The following is a 20,073-nucleotide window of genomic DNA, read 5'->3' as shown; positions in this document are numbered from 1 at the left end:
AGAGATCTTGCAACAACGTGAATACACTTGACACTACTGAAGAGTATACATAAAGACGGTTACGCTGGAGAATTTTATATTACATGTATTTTTAACCACAAGAAAATATATTTTTAATGACAGCCCTGTAAGACTGATGGTACAAATGGTGAATTTTCTTCGGCAGTAGGAAAACACAGTTCAGACTTTCGGGAACAACGGAGGGAGGGGTGGTGGCCAATTCTGAGCTCGCCAGGCTGGCAGCAGGGAATGCTGTTATCTGCTCCCTACTGGTCGTGGATGAAGCCAATGCTCCAGATTGCCCACCCCCTGCAATGTTCTCATCTCTCCTTTGAAGGTGCTGTTGGCTTAGTGAGAGAGCAGACGATCCGCCTGAAATCACACAGTGCGGGGAAACCATACTCTGAGGTCGGAAACACGCACGTGTAGTGGCCTGGGAGTGGAGGGGCCGTGTACGTGTGACAGCCTGCCAAGGAAAAAATGACTCTGTCACAAAGAACCAGAAATCACAAGCCACTGTCTTAAGTGGTTTTCTTTTTTCAAAGTGCTGGGGAAAAAAAAAAAAAAATTCCACAAATTCATCTCCTTGGTAGGAACAATGGAGCTGAAGTTGTCCTTTCTATTGACGTAAAAACTATCATTCAAAACATGGCCCCATTTTTGTTCTGTGCTGGCTCACGGGGGGCACTTGGTCAACATCTGTGGACTGATCAAATGGATGGAAGGTTGTGCCATGAGCAACTGAAAAAGTTTCTCACACAGTTAAATAAATTCCTTGTCTCTCTTCCTGCTTCCATGGAGTTCCCACAGCCAGAATTCCAAGCGCCAAGCATCTGATACTTGATTCCATTCCCAGAGCTTATCTCAGACACAAAAAAAATGTAATATGGTAAGGACGTTCTAAGGAAGTCTACTAGTGAACAGGATGGGATAGCTCGGGGCAACGGCAGAAAACAGAATGTAGACATAGTTCTTATTAACTAGAGTTATCCAAAGCCTCCAAATCCAGCCAGACACTTACGGCAAGATGAACCCAGAAGGCCACACTGGTCTACGTCTATTCCTTTTACAGGAGACCAGAGTAAAGATACCTTTAAAAAAATACATAAACTTGTTTTCTTAACCTCAATTTACAAAATCAAATGTTCTGCATTTCGCTCAGCCTTGTTAGAAACTGAACACAATGTTCAACCCTAGTCTCTCTCCAGGGTGAGCAGGAGGACACTGTGATAGCCCCAAGCAAGGGCAGTGTGCCAGGTAGAGAGACGAATTTTAATGAGGAGTGTGCGCCTGACCTCTGCTGAAGGCTCCCTGGTCCTTATGGACAGGACAGCATAACCTAGAAAAACTGGAGTTGAAGGGGGAATGAGGGGTTGAGGTTCATTCTGGAGATTTGCCCACCCTTCCCAGCCTCTCTCTCGGCCTGGTCCTTGGCTCTAGGAAAGGGGAGGGGGTGAAGGAATTCAGGTAGCTGGGTGCCGAGGGAGGCAGAGGCCCTGGTGAAAGATACAGCCCCTCGGGAGACATTCTTTGGCGCAGTCCCAAGCAGACTTGGCCCCAGAGGCACTCAACTGGCTGGCTCGGCACCGGCAGTGGGCTGTAAGTGGCAAATCCGGCTTTGGGGCTTCCCTGCTCACCACAGATGACCCCCGAAGGCCTAGCAGGCGTCAGCAGAACACGCTATGTGCTGTAAGGTGACGGCTCCCCCCAGTCCCACAGCTCAGGACACCGTGAAATGTAGGAGCTCACAATTTTGGTTTTTAATTAGATTCTGTTTCCAGGCCTCCACGGAGGGGGGAAAAAAATTCTAAATTCTTATAAACAAAACTTCTGAGCTCTAAAAATAACATGAAACCATTTTTATTGAGAGTATTTCCTTTAAAAAGAATGGGTTGTGAAAATGATTCACTCCTGCACCCAGTCAGTAAAACTATATTTAAATATGATCAGAAATCTCAGAAAGCCTATTTTGATGTGGGTGTGGCTTCAGCGCATACAGCCTAACCTATCAGCACACGCGTCCAGCATGAGCAGCGGAAACCTGGGGACTGTCTCTGCCGGGTGACAATAGTAACACTCACTCAGCAATGGTTCTCAGTGTCGGGAAGTTTGGCCTCCTTACAGACATCTAGAAAACTCTGGACCCTCACAACTCAAGGGGGTCATGGGAAGGGAGAGAGGGATCCTAGTGTCTAGTGGTTGAGGCCAGAAATGTAGCTGACACACAGGACAGACCTCCCCTCCAGCACCCCCACCCCAACAAGGAATTACCCAGTCCAAAACGTCACTAGTGCCAAGATTGAGAAACACTGCTTGTTCCGAGTGTCCCATAGGCCAATTCTGTTTCATCTAATTTATATGCATCAATTCATCAAGTCGACACTAGGAGAGTGGTTATCATTCCCGCTGCACAGGTGAGGAAGGGGATACAGGGACATGGAGTGACTTGCCCAAGGCCACCCGGCTAGTACATGCTAAGCTAAACTTGTAGACGGGCCTCCTGGTTGCAGAGGCTACGCTGTCACCCGATTCCACACGCCTCCTGCTCCTTGTCCTCCTTGCTAGCATCTAAGCAGTCACACATCCTTAAGAGCCAACCCCTTTACGCCCTTTAGCTCTGTCCCTACCACCCTGTCTCATTCAGGCCTGCATCCTTGGCCTGGACCACAGACTACCAAGGATGCGCTTCTTTTCAGGCACACCCCCCCCGCTGTTCACCTCCCCCAACCTCCCGCTGTTACCCGAGTAACCTCGGAACCCAAGTCTGATTGCACCTCTGCCTGCTGCTTAAAACCCTTCATCAGGCCCCTGTTGCCTATAAGATGAAGCACAAATTCTAAGGACGCCTTCGGAACTGTAAGCAGAATCAGACCCTCCAGGCCTTCTCCTGCCTCCCAAACGCCTTGCACATAATTTCAAAGGCGATGTTATTCCCATCTCTCTGCCTCCACTCTGCCTCTGATACCCAGATACCATGCTTATCTGGCAAACACCTACTGACCCTTCAAAAATCAATCCCACTGTCCCCTCTTCCAGGAAGCCTTTCCTGACTACTCCCTTCTTTGTGACTCTACCACTTATTCCCGCCACTTCTATTAAAAATGCATCACCAGGGGCGCCTGGGTTGCCCAGTTGGTTGACTGTCTGACTCTTGGTTTTGAGATTTTATTTATTTATTTGACAGAGAGAGAGAGATCACAAGTAGGCAGAGAGGCAGGCAGAGAGAAAGGGGGAAGCAGGCTCCCTGCCGAGCAGAGAGCCCAATGTGGGCCTCGATCTCAGGAACCTGAGATCACAACCTGAACTGAAGGCAGAGACTTAACTCACTGAGGAGATCCCATCTTGGTTTTGGCTCAGGTCATGATCTTGGGATCATAAGGTCAAGCCCCGTGTTGGGCTCCACACGCTCAGCATGGGGTTTGCTTGAGATTTTTCCCTACCCACCCACCCACGGCTCCCCCTCCCCACTCACACTCACACACTCTCTCTCTCTAAAATAAATAAATAAAATCTTTTTTAAAAATGCATCACCATTTTTCTTTGTTTTCAAGTCTGTCCCTTCAGGGCAAGGAACTTGTGTTATTTTACTTCTCTCTAAAGCCTAGCCAAGCAACTGAGCAGACACTCAGCAAGTATTGAATGAATCAAAGAAGAAATATCTGGTATGCTTTGGATTCTTTCAGGCCAGCATAGATTCCCTTTGCCCGTTGTCTGCAGCAGGGACTCTCTTCCGTTGAACACTGACATTGTCAGGAAGTCCTGACGTGACACAGAAGCCCTGACTCAAGGGGTTGCCTCTCACCACTAAGAGTTATCATCACCCCCCTTCATCTCCCCTTCCCCAGGCTGAACACCTCCAGCTTCCCTCCTCTTCCTAACAGACATCATTTCAAGATCCCGTGTGGCTCTTACAGCATGCACTTAATTACTAAGCCAACCCCAACTGAGATGGGCCTAAGCAGAAACTAGCCATATTTGGGGATTATAGACAGATTCCCGAGATGCCGTTTACAGTGTGTACTTCATGTCAAGGATCTCAAGTTCCAAGGCCTGAGGGCCCAGGCAGGTAAGCTCCAGGAACGAAGTAGGCGGGAGGTGCTGGATCGGGGGGGGGGGGGGGGGCGGGCGGGGGGACGAGGGAGTGGGAATAGACAGGTCTCACTTCTGGAACCGAGGCTAACGTAGGAGACCCAGCGTTGCCAGATCTGTGGGGTTTTCAAGAAAAGCTAAACATTTGCATTTTTATGCAAGTTTTTAGATACCGGCAACTAATTTTTTTTCTTTAAAATGGACAGTCATGTACCTGCCAAACCAATTGCCTTTGGTGGCCAGCTCTGGCTGGCGCCTGTCATTTGTGGCCTTGGCTTTAAAAGAATGGCTGGAGTGATTCCTAAATTTGTTGTTGTGTTTGGGGTTGTATTTGTATCTGTATGCACAGATACATTGAGAGTTGTGGACATACAAGGGCAGAATTTAAATGTGAAGTTAACCTAGAAATCTTGGGTAAAAAATCACTCTGAGGCGTACATCACCAAAGAGGGTGAACAAAACCGGAAAAGAGGGAGCCTTCCCAGCCAGGGTCCACAGGTGAGGCACGGACACAATTACCTGTCCACAGGCCCATCTCCAGCAAGGCCTGGAATAAGCTGGGGTGCCGGTCTTTCAGCTCCTTCTCCCAGGGGAAGGCTCTGCACGTGGAGGGTCTCCCGTACCTGAGCTTCATGTCCAGGTAGGAGTTCTGGAAGTCACCTGCAGGCAAGGGAAGCACAAGAGAGCTCTCCCCTCAGAAGAGGGAAGGCCTCATCCTTCTAAATCCCTCCTCCCCAAGAGGAACTAGAAATAAGAGGTCAGACTTAATGTTCCTTGATGTTGGTTTGGGTCCATTAGGGATTTGCCATTGGCTCTGATGCCTCTGCCTCGAGGTCACAAATTCAAAGCCATATCCAAGGGAAATGTGCCAAAGTTGCTGATGGCTGTTGAATAATTCTACAGAATGAGCAGCTGGCCTCGGACCGTTCCCCAGGAGGCCAATATCTAGGCCATTTTGTTGGCAGTGTGAGTTGAGGAGCAAAGCACAAGGACCCCCAGGGAGGCAAGGCGGTGGATGTTAGGAAAACCTTCCAATGCCACCAAACAGATCAGCATGCAAGGACGGCCTTCCAACTCAGAGTATCTCTCCTGAAATTACATCAGTTATCAAAATCAGTTTCTTTCCTGTTTGGGATATTACTATTCCTATATATCTTCCCCCTCTTCTGACAGCATCATATTTTCTGGATGAGTCAGCTGTACCCGCAGCAGCTGGGGACCAGGATTGCCTATTCTTAAATTAAACGGCAGGGGCACTGGCTTTCCACGCTTCCCTATAGCTGCGTCTCCTCCCTTGCTGAGACTGTGGTCTGTGAACCCTCCGGGACTGAGGCATGCTCCAGAGGCACCCATCCCTGCACTCCCTGGGCTAGGGAAGTCCAGCTCCGGAGAGAGGGAGACGTGTGGGCAGGAGCGCCCTACTCCGTTCGTCTTTGTGGATGGCAAAGGCCCCACAGGAATTTCTCTTCCAGAAGGAACATATGGGACTAACTCTAGTGCCGCCGTATCAGGCAAGAAGATCTAAGCACAGAGAAATTTACAAGTGCAGATCCAAGCCAGAATATTAGAAGACAGGCCAGGAACCAATTTTTATAATCAATGACCACCCTGTATGAGTGAAGGATGCCTCTGCAAATATGAACAGGCCTGAAAGCAGTCTATTTGAAATGCATTCCTTCTGCTGGCTATTAACAGGGTCTTCCAGAAAGAATCAATTTCAAGGATTAAAAAAAATAAAACCGAGCGCCAAACAACAAAGTCGCTGTTCAACATTTCTGAAAGCTAATATTCAGATATTAATGGTCCAAGACAAAAGTGCACCGATGGGGAAACATTTCTAATGATTAATTTATTTTCCAATTCACTTTTATTTTCTTAGACTGGCCAAAGATCCCATTATGGATGGGAAGAAAGCAACACGAGGCCCAACAACGCTCTCATTTGTATTCTTAAAAGGAATCGCATATGGTTGAAGCTAAGGGGCAGGTGTGGGGTTCCTGTTGGCCATTGGTCTGGTTGGAATCCAGGTGGAACATACAGGGTCCCCCGCCTCTCTCTGTGGAGGGCTCCACGTCGTATTTGTTCCCGCCACTCAGGTCATATTTATTCTATTTTAACCGCGTTAGAAAGGAGCCAAGCATGTTGACACAAACACGCAGAGCTAACAATTGCCCTGCTGAAGCTCAGTACTCACATGCTTCTTGTTGCTTGCCCCCTTGCTGTACCGTGGATGCGTACCCAGACACTATTTCTCGGACCTCAGCACACCTTTCATAATATAATTTGAGCTGTTCAGCAAGTGGCTTCTCAAGGAGGGGATTAACGATCTACAAGAAGGCAAGAAAATCGAATGAACAACAACTGTCATCCAACTCCCATCGATACCTCTGAGGCCGTGTTCAGGCGGATTTTCTTCTCCCATTGGTGTCACCAGATGGCTTGCCTGCGCACAGACTGTCGACTCTGGGATCAGCAGCAGGAGGGTATAATTCAAGGGCACACTAGCTCGGTCTGGTTCCCTCTCGCTGCTTTTGGTGCTACCTTCGCTTCTGCAAGAGCATCTTAAATTCCTTCCCAGAGTCCAGGCCTCCACCCTCTTCTTTCCCTTCACCACATGCTGTCCCTAGACAATCACGTTCCTCTCTCCTTCAGTCCCCAAGGGAGGCCAAGCCCTGCAAACCCTCCTTCTACTTGGCAGGCTCCTACTTGACCTCCAAGAGTCAGGTCCAAGGTCATTGCTTCAGGGCACCTTCCCTGACAGCCCCGCCCCCGCCATGTGTGCGAAGATACGAATGTCCCCACCTCAGCCACCCAAAAACACTTGCATGTGAATTAGAGCATGTACTGTGTTCCTTCATGACTTTGGTGTTTAAGACGCAGATGGGGAGCTTTTCCAAAACAGAGGCCTTATCTCAACTCAATGGTTTTCAAAATCCAGGTTGTAACCCATGAGAGGGTCATGAAAGTATTTCAACAGGTTGTAAACAGAAGTGATTTTCTTTCTTTCTTTCTTTCTTTTTTTTTTTTAAAGATTTTATTTATTTATTTGACAGACAGAGATCACAAGTAGGCAGAGAGGCAGGCAGAGAGAGAGAGAGGAGGAAGCAGGCTCCTTGCCGAGCAGAGAGCCCAATGCAGGGCTCGATCCCAGGACCCCGAGATCATGACCTGAGCTGAAGGCAGAGACTTTAAACCACTTAGTCAGCCAGGTGCTCCTGATTTTTTTTTTTCTAATAAAATAGAACACGAGGGGCACCTGGGTGACTCAGTGGGTTAAGGCCTCTGCCTTTGGTTCAGGTCATGATCCCAGGGTCCTGGGATCGAGCCCCGCATCAGGCTCTCTGCTCGGTGGGGAGCCTGCTTCCTCCTTTCTCTCTGCCTGCCTCTCTGCCTACTTGTGATCTTCTCTGTCTCTGTCAAATAAATAAATAAATAAATATTTTTTAAAAATAGAACATGAAATAGCAGAGTGCGTCTAACAAGGGAAAGGCATGTATACTCAGTAAAATCTTCATTTTAGTTTTGTATTTTATACATATATATAATATATACAGGTTTGTGCATATGTGTGTGCATGTATGTGTGTGCTTAGGACATTACATAGATTTCTTCTTTTCTTTCTTTTTTTATTACATAGATTTCTCATGTGAACCACCCTCAAAAAAAATTTGAGAGCTACCCTCTTCATCATCATGGACGCCTTAGCATCTGCACAGGGCCTGGCATATAGTAGGTGCTCTGGAAGTATTTGTTGCAAAAGGAATATATTAATTTGTTTTTCTCTTCACAGAAATCTCTCCATAGGGGCTCTGACATGTGCCCATGGATAGTAGGGCTCTGCATTTTTCTTCCTTTACTTTGCCTAATGACTCCAGCTTTCCCCAGAACAAATCTTGCAGGGTCACAGGAATGCATCAAGGTTCCTTGTTCAGGTGTCTGGTGATCTCCTTAAAGGGCAGAAAAAGACACCTCTGTGAAGGGAGGCAGTCCCTGCCTCCCTGCACCAGCCTCATGGGAGCTGACCTGGAGAGCTGGACAAGCCCACCTATGGGTGGGTTTTGGAGGTGAGGGTCACGGCATAGTAGGTTCGGTCCTCCACAATGTCTACAAGTACAGCCAACCCACTATGGGAGCCCAAGGCCTGCGTGTCTGAAGACAGCAGCGAATGGAACCAAGATTTTAATTTGCTAGAGTGTCTCCTCTTTTGATACTTTAAATAATAGCACATAAAAGAAGCTCTACCAAATAACTAAGATTCTCTCCTTTCATTAGCTTAATCACTGGATAGGCAACAGCCTGATAAAAATCTACTCTATAATTAAGCTAGTAGTTATTAAAACATAGGAAGTAAATGGTTTCCATTTCATGAGTACTAAATGAACCAAACCTTAACAGAAATCTATTATCGAGTTTGCTGGGGGAAAAGCCTCCATATTAATTACTTTTGATGACAGAGCCAATGCGAGGTCCAGCTTGGGTAAATCTTTTGTTTACATGAGCTTCCACGTCCTACAGCCACATGCCCATCATGCCTGAACTCCCAGAAACTTCTCGATGCCCGGGGCTCACCTGTGCAGGGTGCAGAGTGTGGAGACGATAGTACTTCAGGGGTCCAAAAAACCCTTCAATGCCGGCCACATACCTGCTCCCTCCAATAATGAAGTATCCAGCAGTGTCATTATAATAGAAATCCTCTCTGAAGCTATGGAAGAACAAGGAATTAAGAGAGCCCTTGATCTGAAGCAGATCTTTAAAAAAGACTCTTTTACTGACCCTTCTTGATGTACACCCCCAAATTTCTTCACATCCTTCACACTGAATTCTAGCAGATGAGACCGTGGTGGGGTCAGACACACTTGGGCTACGATCCTAACTGCTGTTTACCGACCATGTGACCTTGGGCCTGTCTCTTACCTTCTCTGAGACCAAGTTTTCTCATTAGTAAATTAGATAATAATTAGATTCTTAGGAGGATTCGTGAAATGTAAAGGCATGTGCCCGGCAGAGTGCATTGCCCGTCACAAATATTCAGTACCTGCCGGCTTCTGATATTGGTAAAATGGTTTGGGATTGGAATTCTTTGGAATCGCTAGTCTTAATTGGAAATGTTTTGCTCTAAAAGGGGGGGGGGGACCTACCTTGTTGAATGGATAGAAGGTGGCTGTGAAGGAAAACTAACAGCATATCCTATTAGATCAGAACCCGAGGGAAAATTCGAACTGAGAAGGAAGAGGCTGAATGCCAGAGCTCAGCACAGGTGGTGTGCTGGAAATCTGCCTTGTCCTGAAAGCCTTGAAGGAGTAGGAAGGAAAACAAAAGGGACAAAATGGGCTAGCAAGAATCAAATGCAAAAAGTTGTTCCTTACTGTCTTGTTTATATGCACCAAAGACTGGACAACCCAGGCGTCTGTCAGGCGATCCAATGGACCCTAAATGTGAGCCTTTTGTAAATATATAGCTTAAAAAGGGAACAGAGGGCTTTGTGTACTAAAGGGATCCCAATTTATTAAAGTGAAAAAAAGTAAAATAAGAGTGTGGAAAATGAGCATATACTTTTTAATCCAAGAAAGAGGAGAATGGATCTTTTTGTTGTATTTGCATTTTAAAAACTCTGTTAAGTACATACTGCAAGAACCTAATAACAATATTTCCCCAGGGCGTAGGAGGTAGGGGATGGAGTGGACGGGGACAGAGCTTGAAGCAAGACATCTAGCTGTCTATCTTTTCGTATCATTTTGATTTTTTTTTTTAAATAGCCCCATTTATTGCCTATTTAAAAACTAAAATAGGGTAGGTGAAGGAGGCGGTATCAGACCTACAAGGACAGCAGGTTGGGGGGAGGGCCAAGAAAAGCATCAAGTGAGAAGTCAGGCAAAGAGGAAAGAGCCAGGGAAGACAGAGGGCAGATGGAAGCAGACGGAAAGAAAACAAAATGTCAGGCAAGCCGCCAGGAGCCCGGCGAGTCGTGAGAGCAATGGGCCAGGGTGATGCCAACAGGGATGGAGGGAGATACCAGCAGTTAGATCAGAAAAGTCAAGCAACCTGGGGTTATCCCAAGAGAGGGGATGTACTGACTGTTACCAAGGAACTTGAACTGTAGCAGGTTCACCCGGCTGGAGAGGAAGACGAAAGGGAGAAGGAATGAGACTCTGACAACATCAACAGAAGGCGGCAGAAATGAACGCTTAGAAATTAGCTTTATACGAATGCGGCTAAAATGGAAAAGGAGAGCTTCTTCTCCCGATATTTTTCTTTTCAGAATCTCGGGCTTGATGGTCCTTCTCTTTATTTTCCACAGGGACCACAAAGTTATTATCTCCGAGAGCTGTGAATTGATTTTGTTTTTCAAGACCGTAGAAAGATTTAACATTCCAGCCACCGTCACCACTAACCTGGCTCTTGATGGATACAAAACGCAAGGCTTCTACAATAGAAGCGCTCTTAACAGAACTCGGCTCAACCAGCTCACCAGCGCCCCTGCTGGCTATCCCTGCAACGTGCTGGATGCTCGCCCCGTCAGAGCCCACTCTTCGGAGGAGCCTGAGTCTTCTCGTCGTTTGAATAAAGATGACTATAGTACCTACCTACTGGACTGTTGTGAGGATATTTAAACAGAGCATTTAGAACAGTGCCTGGCACAAAACAGGCCCCATAACTGGTAACTACGGTTATAATTATTAACCTAATCCACTGCAGGAATGCAAACTTAGTAAGAATGGGAAGTGTCTATTCCCAAACCTGACAGTGCCAATTGTATGGTCATTGTAATTATACAGATTAATGAACTATGATGTCATTCAATAAAATATGGATCGGGAAGAAAGGATTGTTCACTCTGTAACGATTAAGTTCAATATTTTGGGTAGACACAGAAAAGAACGGTTGCTTTAAAAGTGTGGAATTAGGACAACTGTAAAAGATTAGGAAAAAAATGGAAGAAATCTAGACGTATCTTGGCTTTGGTAGTTTCATGAGGGTCTTTGTTCTTTTTCTGTTTGTAAGAAATGGGAATTGGGTGCCGTTTATGCAAGGAAGACCACAGGGAACTTCAATTGGTAGATTTGGAACAAAAGAAAGGCCCTATCTGGAAAGACTGGTGGATGAATATACATTTCCGGGTTTTTCTAATTAAAATAAAATGGTTATGGTATCTTTTTAAATGGATCTTTGCTTTAACTGAATTTTTCAACTAATTAATAAATTACTTGGTCCCCCTGGTTCTAGACTGTAATTTTTGTTTTCTTTTTAATCATTATCATAATACAACTGCAACATTGTGGTTTATAAGAAATAAATATTGGGGGGCACGTGGGTGGTTCAGTCGTTTAAGCTTCCCACTCTCGATTTCAGCTCAGGTCACAATCTCAGCGTTGTGAGATCGAGCCCTGCATCAAGCTAGGCACTCAGTGTGGAGCCTGCTTCAGATTCTCTCTCTCTCTCTCTCTCTTTCCCTCTGCCCTGCCCCCCATGCATGTGCACGCACATGTTCCCTCTCTTTCTCCAAAATAAATAAATCTTAAAAAAGAAAGAAAGAAAGAAAGATGTATTTGGTCTTTTTCCACAGTTCCTGGCTCACAGTGCTCCTCAAACCCTTGGATCTCCTAAGTTTTGAAAGTAATAAAGATGTCTTTTGTTATATCAAAGAAGGTGACTCTGCCCAAAGTCAGAGTTGGACCAGGTGGGCCAACCAGGTGACTAGAGGATTGAAAGTTTTAGTTCCACTCCCTGAACTCCAGGGAGGGGAGAAGGGCTGCAGATTGAACCAGCCAATGGCCAATGTCTTAGTCAACCATGACTATGTAATGATGCTTCTCTAAAAACCCTAAAGGACTTGGGGAGAGCCTCAAGTTTGGTGACCACACAGAGGCCAGGGACAGTGACACACCTGGAGAGAGCATGAAAGCTCTGTGCCCTTTTCCCAGCCGTCACCCCATGTATCTCTTCACCTGGCTATTGATTAGTATCCTATAGCAGATCCTTTAATAAATGGGTAAATAAATGTAAGTAAGTACTTCCCTGAGTTCTGGGAGCTGCTCTAGCAAATCAAAAGAACCTAAGGAGAAGGTCATTGGAACCTCCAATCTCCAGAGCTTGCAGATAGCATCTAAAGTCGGGTGAGGGTCGTCTTGTAGGGCTGACACTTCCCCTATGGTATCTGATGCTATCTCTAGATGGACAATGTTGGTCTTGAGTTGAATTCTTGGATACCCTGCTGATGTCTCAGAATTGCCTGGTGTGGGTACGAGGAAAGCCCTCTCCCATCTTGGAACTGGGTCTGGAAATCCAAAAGGATTTGGATTCCAAATAGGAAATCTCTCCAGCCTGCTCTCCATCCACCTCAGAGCCTCTACATTTTTCTCCTCTACAATCCTCCGTGGCTGCCAGGGGTTGCAAGCGCTTCCTTGTACTGCGTGTGCCCTGTTTGATGGTCATCAATTTCACGGACATAAAAGCTGAGCTAGACAGTTCCAAAGCCCAGGCCGTCCCTTTTGGAAACCTTGGGCACACTGGCAAACGATCTTTATGCTTATCTGGACATGGGAGACCACCTGGGTTTATTACCGCCTGCCTCCAGCAGCCTGAACGAATCTCTGATGTTGTTAAATAAACCTCCCTCACAACTAGAAAACAACTCCAGCTCCGCAGTTCTTTAATAAGGGAAACCTAAAGCTACGGACGGGTTGACCCTCACCGCCCTTAGAGTAATCATCATCTCAAATGTCACTTCTTTGGGATCTGCTATAAATTCTGACCCTCTTGAGTGTCCTTTGAAAGTACCCTGTTCAATTCCTTTCCAGAATTCATCATGATGTGTAATTTTATATTTATTTATGAATTTAAGATCTGTCTCTCCCACTGGTGCTCGTTCCTTCCTTCTCCTCCCTCTCTCCCTTCTTTTTTCTTTTCTTTTCTTTTCTTTTCTTTTCTTTTCTTTTCTTTTCTTTTCTTTTCTTTTCTTCCTTTCTTTCCCTCCCTCCCTCTTTTTTCCCTCTTTCCTTTCCTTCTTCCTTCCCTCCTTTCTTTCTTTCTCTTTTCTTTCCCCTTCCTTCCTTTTTCCTTCCTTCCTTCCTTCCATCCATCCTTCCTTCCTTCCTTCTTTCTTCCTTTCTGCCTTTCTTTTAGCTTCCTTAAGGTAAGGACTGCCTGTATCCTTTTTGTTCATCCTTTTATTCCTAGAGTCTGCACTGGGTCAGGTGTGTGGTCGAGGTGTTGGATGAATGAGCATATATTGGATAAATGAAGGAAGGATAAACACTATACAGGCATGAAGTTGTTACCTGCCCCCGCCCAGGGCCACTGACAGCCTTTCATTTGTGTGGAGCGCTGCACTTCTGAGCACTTAATTATGGATCTTTCCACACCACCTTGGCAGGACAGCAGCTATCCTTACGTTTTATGACAACAAGGAGTAAACCCATGACCATCTGAAATATCTGATGTTTAGTTCACAGGTTTGGCCCACTCTAAAACCCCTCTGATGGATGAGATTCCAAATATCCAACAACAGGAATCCCAGGCAGGCCTGACATTAACTCTTCAGCTCTTGAATTGATGGGTGAGGTCCCAGGAGTACAGGAAAGGCAGCTAAGGAGGTAGCCAGCGACACTCCTGGGTCTGGGGACTGCCCCATTACCAGGTAAGGGATCATTTCAATGTTTTAAGAAGAATGTTGAATTGGTCTGTATCTGAACATTGGTCCTCCTCTCTGGATCTTATATGATCACACGGATTCTGTATTTACTTAAAACTTTTATTTTTTTGTTCATTGTATATTCCTGACATTAATTTTTTATTTCTTACAATATTATAGTAAATGTCATTTATCACAATGACTGTTATGAGTTAAATGGTGTCTTCCCCCTCCCCCACCCACCCCCAGATTCCTATGTTAAAGTCTGAATGCCCAGACTCTCGGAATGTGACCTTATTTGGAAAGAGGGCCATTGCTGATGTAATTTGTTGAGATGAGGCCACACTAGCAGAATGGGCCCTTCGTCCAGCATGACTGGTGTCCTTACATAAGGCGGAATGTGAAGGACGCATACACACAGTTACAGGGAAAATGACGCAAAGACTGGGGCTCTGCCACCCCAGCCCCCAGAGTTGTCAGAAGCTGGAGAGAGGCCTGGCAGGCTCAGAGCCTAGGTCAGCTCTTTTCCCAGACCCTTCCGAGAGAGCATGGCCCAGCCGACACTCGATCTTGGACCTCTAGCTTCTAGAAATGTAAGGCAATAATTTTCAGTTGTTTAAGCCACTCAGCTTGTGGTACTATGTTCCAGCAACCCCAGCAAACTAATACAATTACCGAGTTTTTTGACACCTCCTTAAATACTATGTGGAAGGCCTGGGTCTCCCTCCCCACCTCCTGGGCCCACCCTGTGATCTTTCTACAGTTCTCTCAACTCTCATCTCTCATCTACAGTTCACTCAGGCCAGCATCTAGGTCCCTGGGATGCACCGTGAAAAGAAGCCCTTACACAGAGAATTAAAAAGAGCCTATGAAATCAATCTTTTGTCAAAAACGTCCTGGGGTCAGAAGTGGGTATCAGGAGAGAAAGGAGAAGGTATTATTTCAGGCTTCACATCCCCAAATGCAAACCCTCAATTTCTGGGGCCCACTGAGCAGAGCAGGGACATCAGATGCATCATCGTTTCTCCAAAGCAAACTCCCAGCCTCTCCTGTTTCTGAACTCTGTTCTACAACAAAACTCATGTCCATTGAACTCTTTCTGACTGGCCTAAGTCCACGTGGTCCCCTTTCAGGCTTCTCCTCTGTTCTCAGACCTCAGGCTCTCAGTTCCCATACAGCTGTCAGTGTCGCCCCTGACCTTCTCCTTGCAGGCTAAAGAATAACACCCCTTTAGCCTTTTCTTATAACTGTAATCCTTTAATCCGGCCATGAAAATAAGAATTGTTCTATGGGCCCAGCGCCTAAAAGCCATTAGTTTGACTTAAACGTAAACTGGAATGGCGGGACGGGAGGGAAGGGGGTGGTGGTGGTGATGGGTGGAGAAAAGTAGGGTGTACGGCCCCCCATTCCCTTGTCGCTACCTCTCCTGTGTTCCTTTCTTCAATAATTGGTTTCCAAGAAAATCTGGATTGTGTGAGGAGTCTGAGTGAACCAGCCTGTACAGAGAGACAGCTTCTTGCTTGTTGTAGTCAAGTAACTACAATAGGGAGGCATGAGCTTCCCCATGCCCAGCCAAAGTGCCTGATACATTGTTTAAAATTACCCGGACAAAGCTGGTACATGTGTATTATACACGTATGCCTAAATTATACATAAAAGCTGGTAGTTTTTGCGTCTGTTTTTTACACTTAAGCATTTGACTGTATGTATATATACAGAGAGAGAGATAGATATAGCATATATAATATATATACATATATATATATAATATATATATGGTTTAGACATGTTGAGGTATCCTGAGTGCCCAAAGGAGGCTGCCCCATGGTTCTACCACTAGAAACCCTGCTATCAGACAGGAGTGTAGAAGCAAATGTAAAAATTATGAAATGCAAGGCAAAGGACCCAGTTCTCAGTTTCTGTAACTCTTGTGGAGAATGGTTACATGAGGATGAAAAGTTACACCAATATCAATAGTGGCATGCATTTCAAATTTAGATTATGAACATAAATATGAAGACTGTCTGCTTTTATGTTTTATACTAGGGCCAAAGTTACCAACCATTCTCAATAAGCAGCATTAATACGTTATTTATTTTTCAGAATCCTTCCTAGGAGGTAATTTTCAAAGAAAATGAATTATCAAGTGACATGAAAGGAAGAATTCACAATGAGATCTGGAGAGAGGAATAGTTCCTCTTGCTTAGAAAAAAACGTTGTGGGGGAAGAGAGGGGAGGTTGCAGATGGGAAAAAAAAAGTGCAAAGACTGAGCTATAGGGCAGACGCGACACAGTCCACGCTCAAGAGCTGAATAAGGAAGTGTGGGAAGAACATTAGGGTTGAGGGCTAATGTTAGAAGATTTCCTAATCCTTATCCAACATCATGCTGAATAAAAAGAAAATATTGCCCTTACCTAATGGTCTGATTATGGTAGCTTTTCAAATCCTGTCCAAGGCTGGTGGTGACTACAATCTGTGTGGGAGAAATACACAAGATCAGTTAGGCCCCAACACCTCACAGCATAAATACAGCCCTGGGTATTAATTACGCATAAAATGGGCTGCGTAGTCTTTTACCTGATCCATTTCTGCAGAAATAAAATGAACACTTTACTAGCCCTGTGTATATTTTAAGATTAAAGAAATTTAATTTCTCCAAATGACTTCACATCTAACCATATCCATCACACAGTTTCCCCCAGTGGGGTTCAGATACTTCCAAGCTGCAAGCCATGGTTTTGCTTGGTGTACTTCTGCTCAAACGTTTGTTGCATAGGAAGAGAAGGAAATGCGTAAGATACTACAAGGGGTTTATGAAATTTTCCTTTGATTCCATGACAGACTTACGGGGAGAAACAAGTGGGTGCTGAGTGTTCCTCACGCACTGCTGTCCCCCACTTTCTTTCCTTAAGCGTGGAGAATCGTCACTGCCATTTCAACGGTGACAATGTTTTTGTTGATAATGTTGTGAGCTGTCACACATTCTTCACGTGTCTTGGACGGCTTCTACAACATAAGCCCCTGGAGCTAAGGAGCTCCTTCTGCCCCCAACATCCAGTGCAAGCACAGAGCAAGGATTTAGGAAACGTGTGCTGAGCTAATGAGGGACTCAGAGGTGTGGCTACAACACTGTGTCTATGACAGACAAACTAACACATAAAAACCAACCCAATTCTCCATATGCAGCATGTTGGCTCAGAGAAGAAAATGACTCCAGTCAGTTGTTTCTCTAAACCAGCCACCGGCTTTAAGTCCCTGGTCCATTTAGTCCAAACAATGAGGATGGCAGTCCCACCGGAGTGGCGGATGTCATGTGGAAAAACAATAATGCTATTTTGGGGACTTACAGATATATTAGGAAGATGAGATAGGATGGAAAACAAAGTAGGACAAAAGGCAAAAGTCTACCAAAAACAAAAATAAACCAAAAAAACCCCACTCAACCCTAGTTCTTTTTTCTTTCCTCCCCATCTGGTCTTTCTAATCCTTACCCCATCGTGTACTCTGCTAAATTAAATTCATCTCCTTAATTAAAGGACTACTTTGATTTGCTCTACTCTGGCTCAGAAATCTTCCATGATGCCCTGCCACCTTGAGAATAGAAATCCAGATTTCTTGATATTCAAGATTGCCGACATTCTAGCCCTACAGACATTTTTTTTTTCTCCTATTAGTTTTCTACAGGCTGCCAATTTCTGCTCCAACCTGGTTTATCTGATAACCCCAATGATGTGCTAAATGTTCCCTCCCCTCCCCTCCAACTCAATTCCACCCAATCTGTAAGAACCTTCTCTGTGAAACCTTCCCCGAGCATCCCAGCGTAAAGCCCGACCTCTCTTCCCTGAGTTAACATGAATCATTTGGTAATTAAGCTCTCCTTATGACATCCCTTCACCTGCTTAATGCTTCTCCCATAAACAGTCAGTAAGCTCCGTGAGCAAAGAGCCTTGCATACATAGGGTGCAAAATAAATCTGTGATTTGCTCTGATGATTTGAGACCCATTTAAGTGACACAGAGTACTGAGCTGACCTTCACCTCAGAAGCAAGCAGCAACCAAGCTCTAATGCTATCCTAATCCTTATATAAATGGAAAGCTGGACCATAGTCTAGAGCTAGGTCACCTCACATTGTTAAGGAAACCAACAAACACACAAAAAAAATTCCAGCTAACCTTTTACAGATTCTTCTTAGGGAGGCAACAAGGATTGACCTGATTTCTTGTCTCCCCGGGAAAAGAAAATGTGATGAACCTAAACACCAAGGGAAGCCTGTGTATTATCTAATACATGAGACAAACAACACGTCTCTTCCACTTCTGTTACTGGAAAATCACAAATCAATAAGAAAAGCTGATGAGGAAGTAAAGTAGAGAGAAAAAAAGTAGCACATCGGCATCAAGTATATCAAGAAATGGAATGGTCTTCAATTATAACAACAGATTTGCCATAATCCATAAAATCTACATTATGAGAGTTTGAAACAGTTATGTGCACTGTTTTATAGTACACAGTAGATAAACCCCCTCTGTCCCACCAGAACGACCACTTAGGTTTGTTGGTTATTATTTGTTTAATGCCAAACGTCAGCACTTGTGTAACTGCCAAAAACAGTCAAACCACTTCTTGGCTGAACTAACTAATAAATTTCCTGTAAAAAAAAAAAAAAAAAAGAAAAGGCATAGATCTGATAACAGTGTATAAACATGACTGATGTTATTTTAACATTTATCTCCACAAAGCCTATCTCCCTTGAGAGGGGGGAAAAAAAACCAAAAACTGAATTGCTCAGATAATTGTGGACAGAGAGCAACTATATTATTTACTCATTCACAATATGGTCGAAAGAAGCACTTTGGAAGTTAATTAAATGGGCTGGGATTTTATCAAAATCAGAAAAAAAAATAAAATAAACTTCCATCTATAAAAGTTTGATCGGAGACGTGTAGAGCTGTAAAGAGCTTATCCTTTAGCACACATTTGCTCCCGCAGACATCCCTGCTCCCTGCCTTTACTGCAGTGCCTAATATGAAGGGTTTCACCAAGCGTGCACACAGATACCTGGCCTCCATTAAAAGAGATATCCAGTCGAAACCACTCCTTCAGAGGCATGGTGAATTTCGTTTTCACGGCAAGATCTTCTCCTTTGACAAGATGCATCTGAATATGCAAGTGGCCTATAAGGAAAATTAAAACTTGTGAGAAATGACAAAAAAACAAACAAACAAACAAACAAACACACAAACAAAACAAAAACTTAGGAAGGCATGAAGTGATTACATGTTTTCAACAATTGGCCTAAGGAGCTCTACAGTCAGAACATGGGCCTTCTCCCTGCAAACACGAACAAAGCAAACAAAAGACCACACAAGTGAATTTTTCTGTAAAGAAGACACGTGTTTTCAGCTGCCAGGAAAAAAAGACGTTCCTGGGAAGCTGCATTTGAAAATCATCGCTCTCACTGAACCGCCACGTTGACGGTATCTTCCTTAATTCCCGACACACCTGCCAAGAGAGCATAAGGAAACCACGATATCAGTTTATCGGTTTAAATGTTCCATTTCATACTCACCCTCTTCAGTAAGAAATACAGACGGTGTGCCATACATCTCATTAGAATCAACAAAGTACAGAATCCCACAGAGATTGGCCTTGCAATAATGGAGTAAATAAAGCCACAATGAAACAGTAAACCTACAAGAGTGAGGAGAGAAAAAAAAAATCTGCAGATTGATATCATCCAAGAACAGGTAATTATAGTTAACAATGACCAAGTAAATTGCTTTCTTTCCAATGAAGGGATGAATTTGCCTTCATGTTCATCATGGGAGATCAGCTTGCAAAGCTTGATTTTTGAGACAAAGGAGGTAGTTATTGAAACTGCGAAAGACAGGAGTTAAAAATCATTGTACAAAACTAGCAGATATTGTGCCTTGCACCAAAAACTCTGTTTCTGTGCCTTTTGCTTGCCATCTAAATTCTTGATTAAGGTTTAGAAAGTCAGACATAAAATAAAAATCTGGATTTTAGTAAGAGGTGATCTGATAAGAAGCTATGCTAATTTCAATGATTAAAAGAAAAAAACATAATTAGGCTTTTTTGAGCAATCTTGTTTCCTTCCAAGATAAAAGCCCTAAGGTAGAAAAGTGTCGTAATCTGCAAATGGCATCGCTATATGTTAATTGGGACACGTAGATACTATTTTAATGCATACATTAGGTTGTTCAGGATCACAGTTCCGGCTGACCCATATGGAACAACTAATCTAATTGTTCCATTTCTGGACCGGGGCTATTTTAGTTGAAAAAAAAGTATTGTACATCTGTGATTTGTGGGGTGAGAATAAAATAACAG

At 44.5% G+C, this 20,073-nt stretch overlaps 1 protein-coding gene across 6 annotated transcripts in view; it reads right to left on the bottom strand.

Moving 5' to 3' along the window:
- Nucleotides 1-20,073, bottom strand: part of SEL1L3 (SEL1L family member 3) — a 142,307-nt gene that overhangs the window by 97,597 nt on the left and 24,637 nt on the right. For all 6 annotated transcript variants that reach the window (XR_014310623.1, XM_082726748.1, XM_082726750.1 and 3 more), the window contains exons 4-9: nt 19,292-19,413; nt 18,781-18,896; nt 16,136-16,194; nt 8,659-8,791; nt 6,284-6,416; nt 4,609-4,749 (exon numbers count right to left, since the gene is read on the bottom strand). Coding sequence is in view for 5 of the 6 variants with exons in the window: in XM_082726748.1 (XP_082582874.1) it covers nt 4,609-4,749; nt 6,284-6,416; nt 8,659-8,791; nt 16,136-16,194; nt 18,781-18,896; nt 19,292-19,413 (704 nt within the window). In the remaining variant the exon portion in view is untranslated. The remainder of the gene's footprint in view (nt 1-4,608; nt 4,750-6,283; nt 6,417-8,658; nt 8,792-16,135; nt 16,195-18,780; nt 18,897-19,291; nt 19,414-20,073) is intronic.

Source organism: Mustela nivalis, assembly GCF_964662115.1.
Source record: "Mustela nivalis genome assembly, chromosome: 4".
Classification (NCBI taxonomy): Eukaryota; Metazoa; Chordata; class Mammalia; order Carnivora; family Mustelidae; genus Mustela; species Mustela nivalis.
The sequence above is the reverse complement of the archived record's forward strand: the minus strand, read 5'-3'. Positions and strand labels throughout refer to the sequence as shown.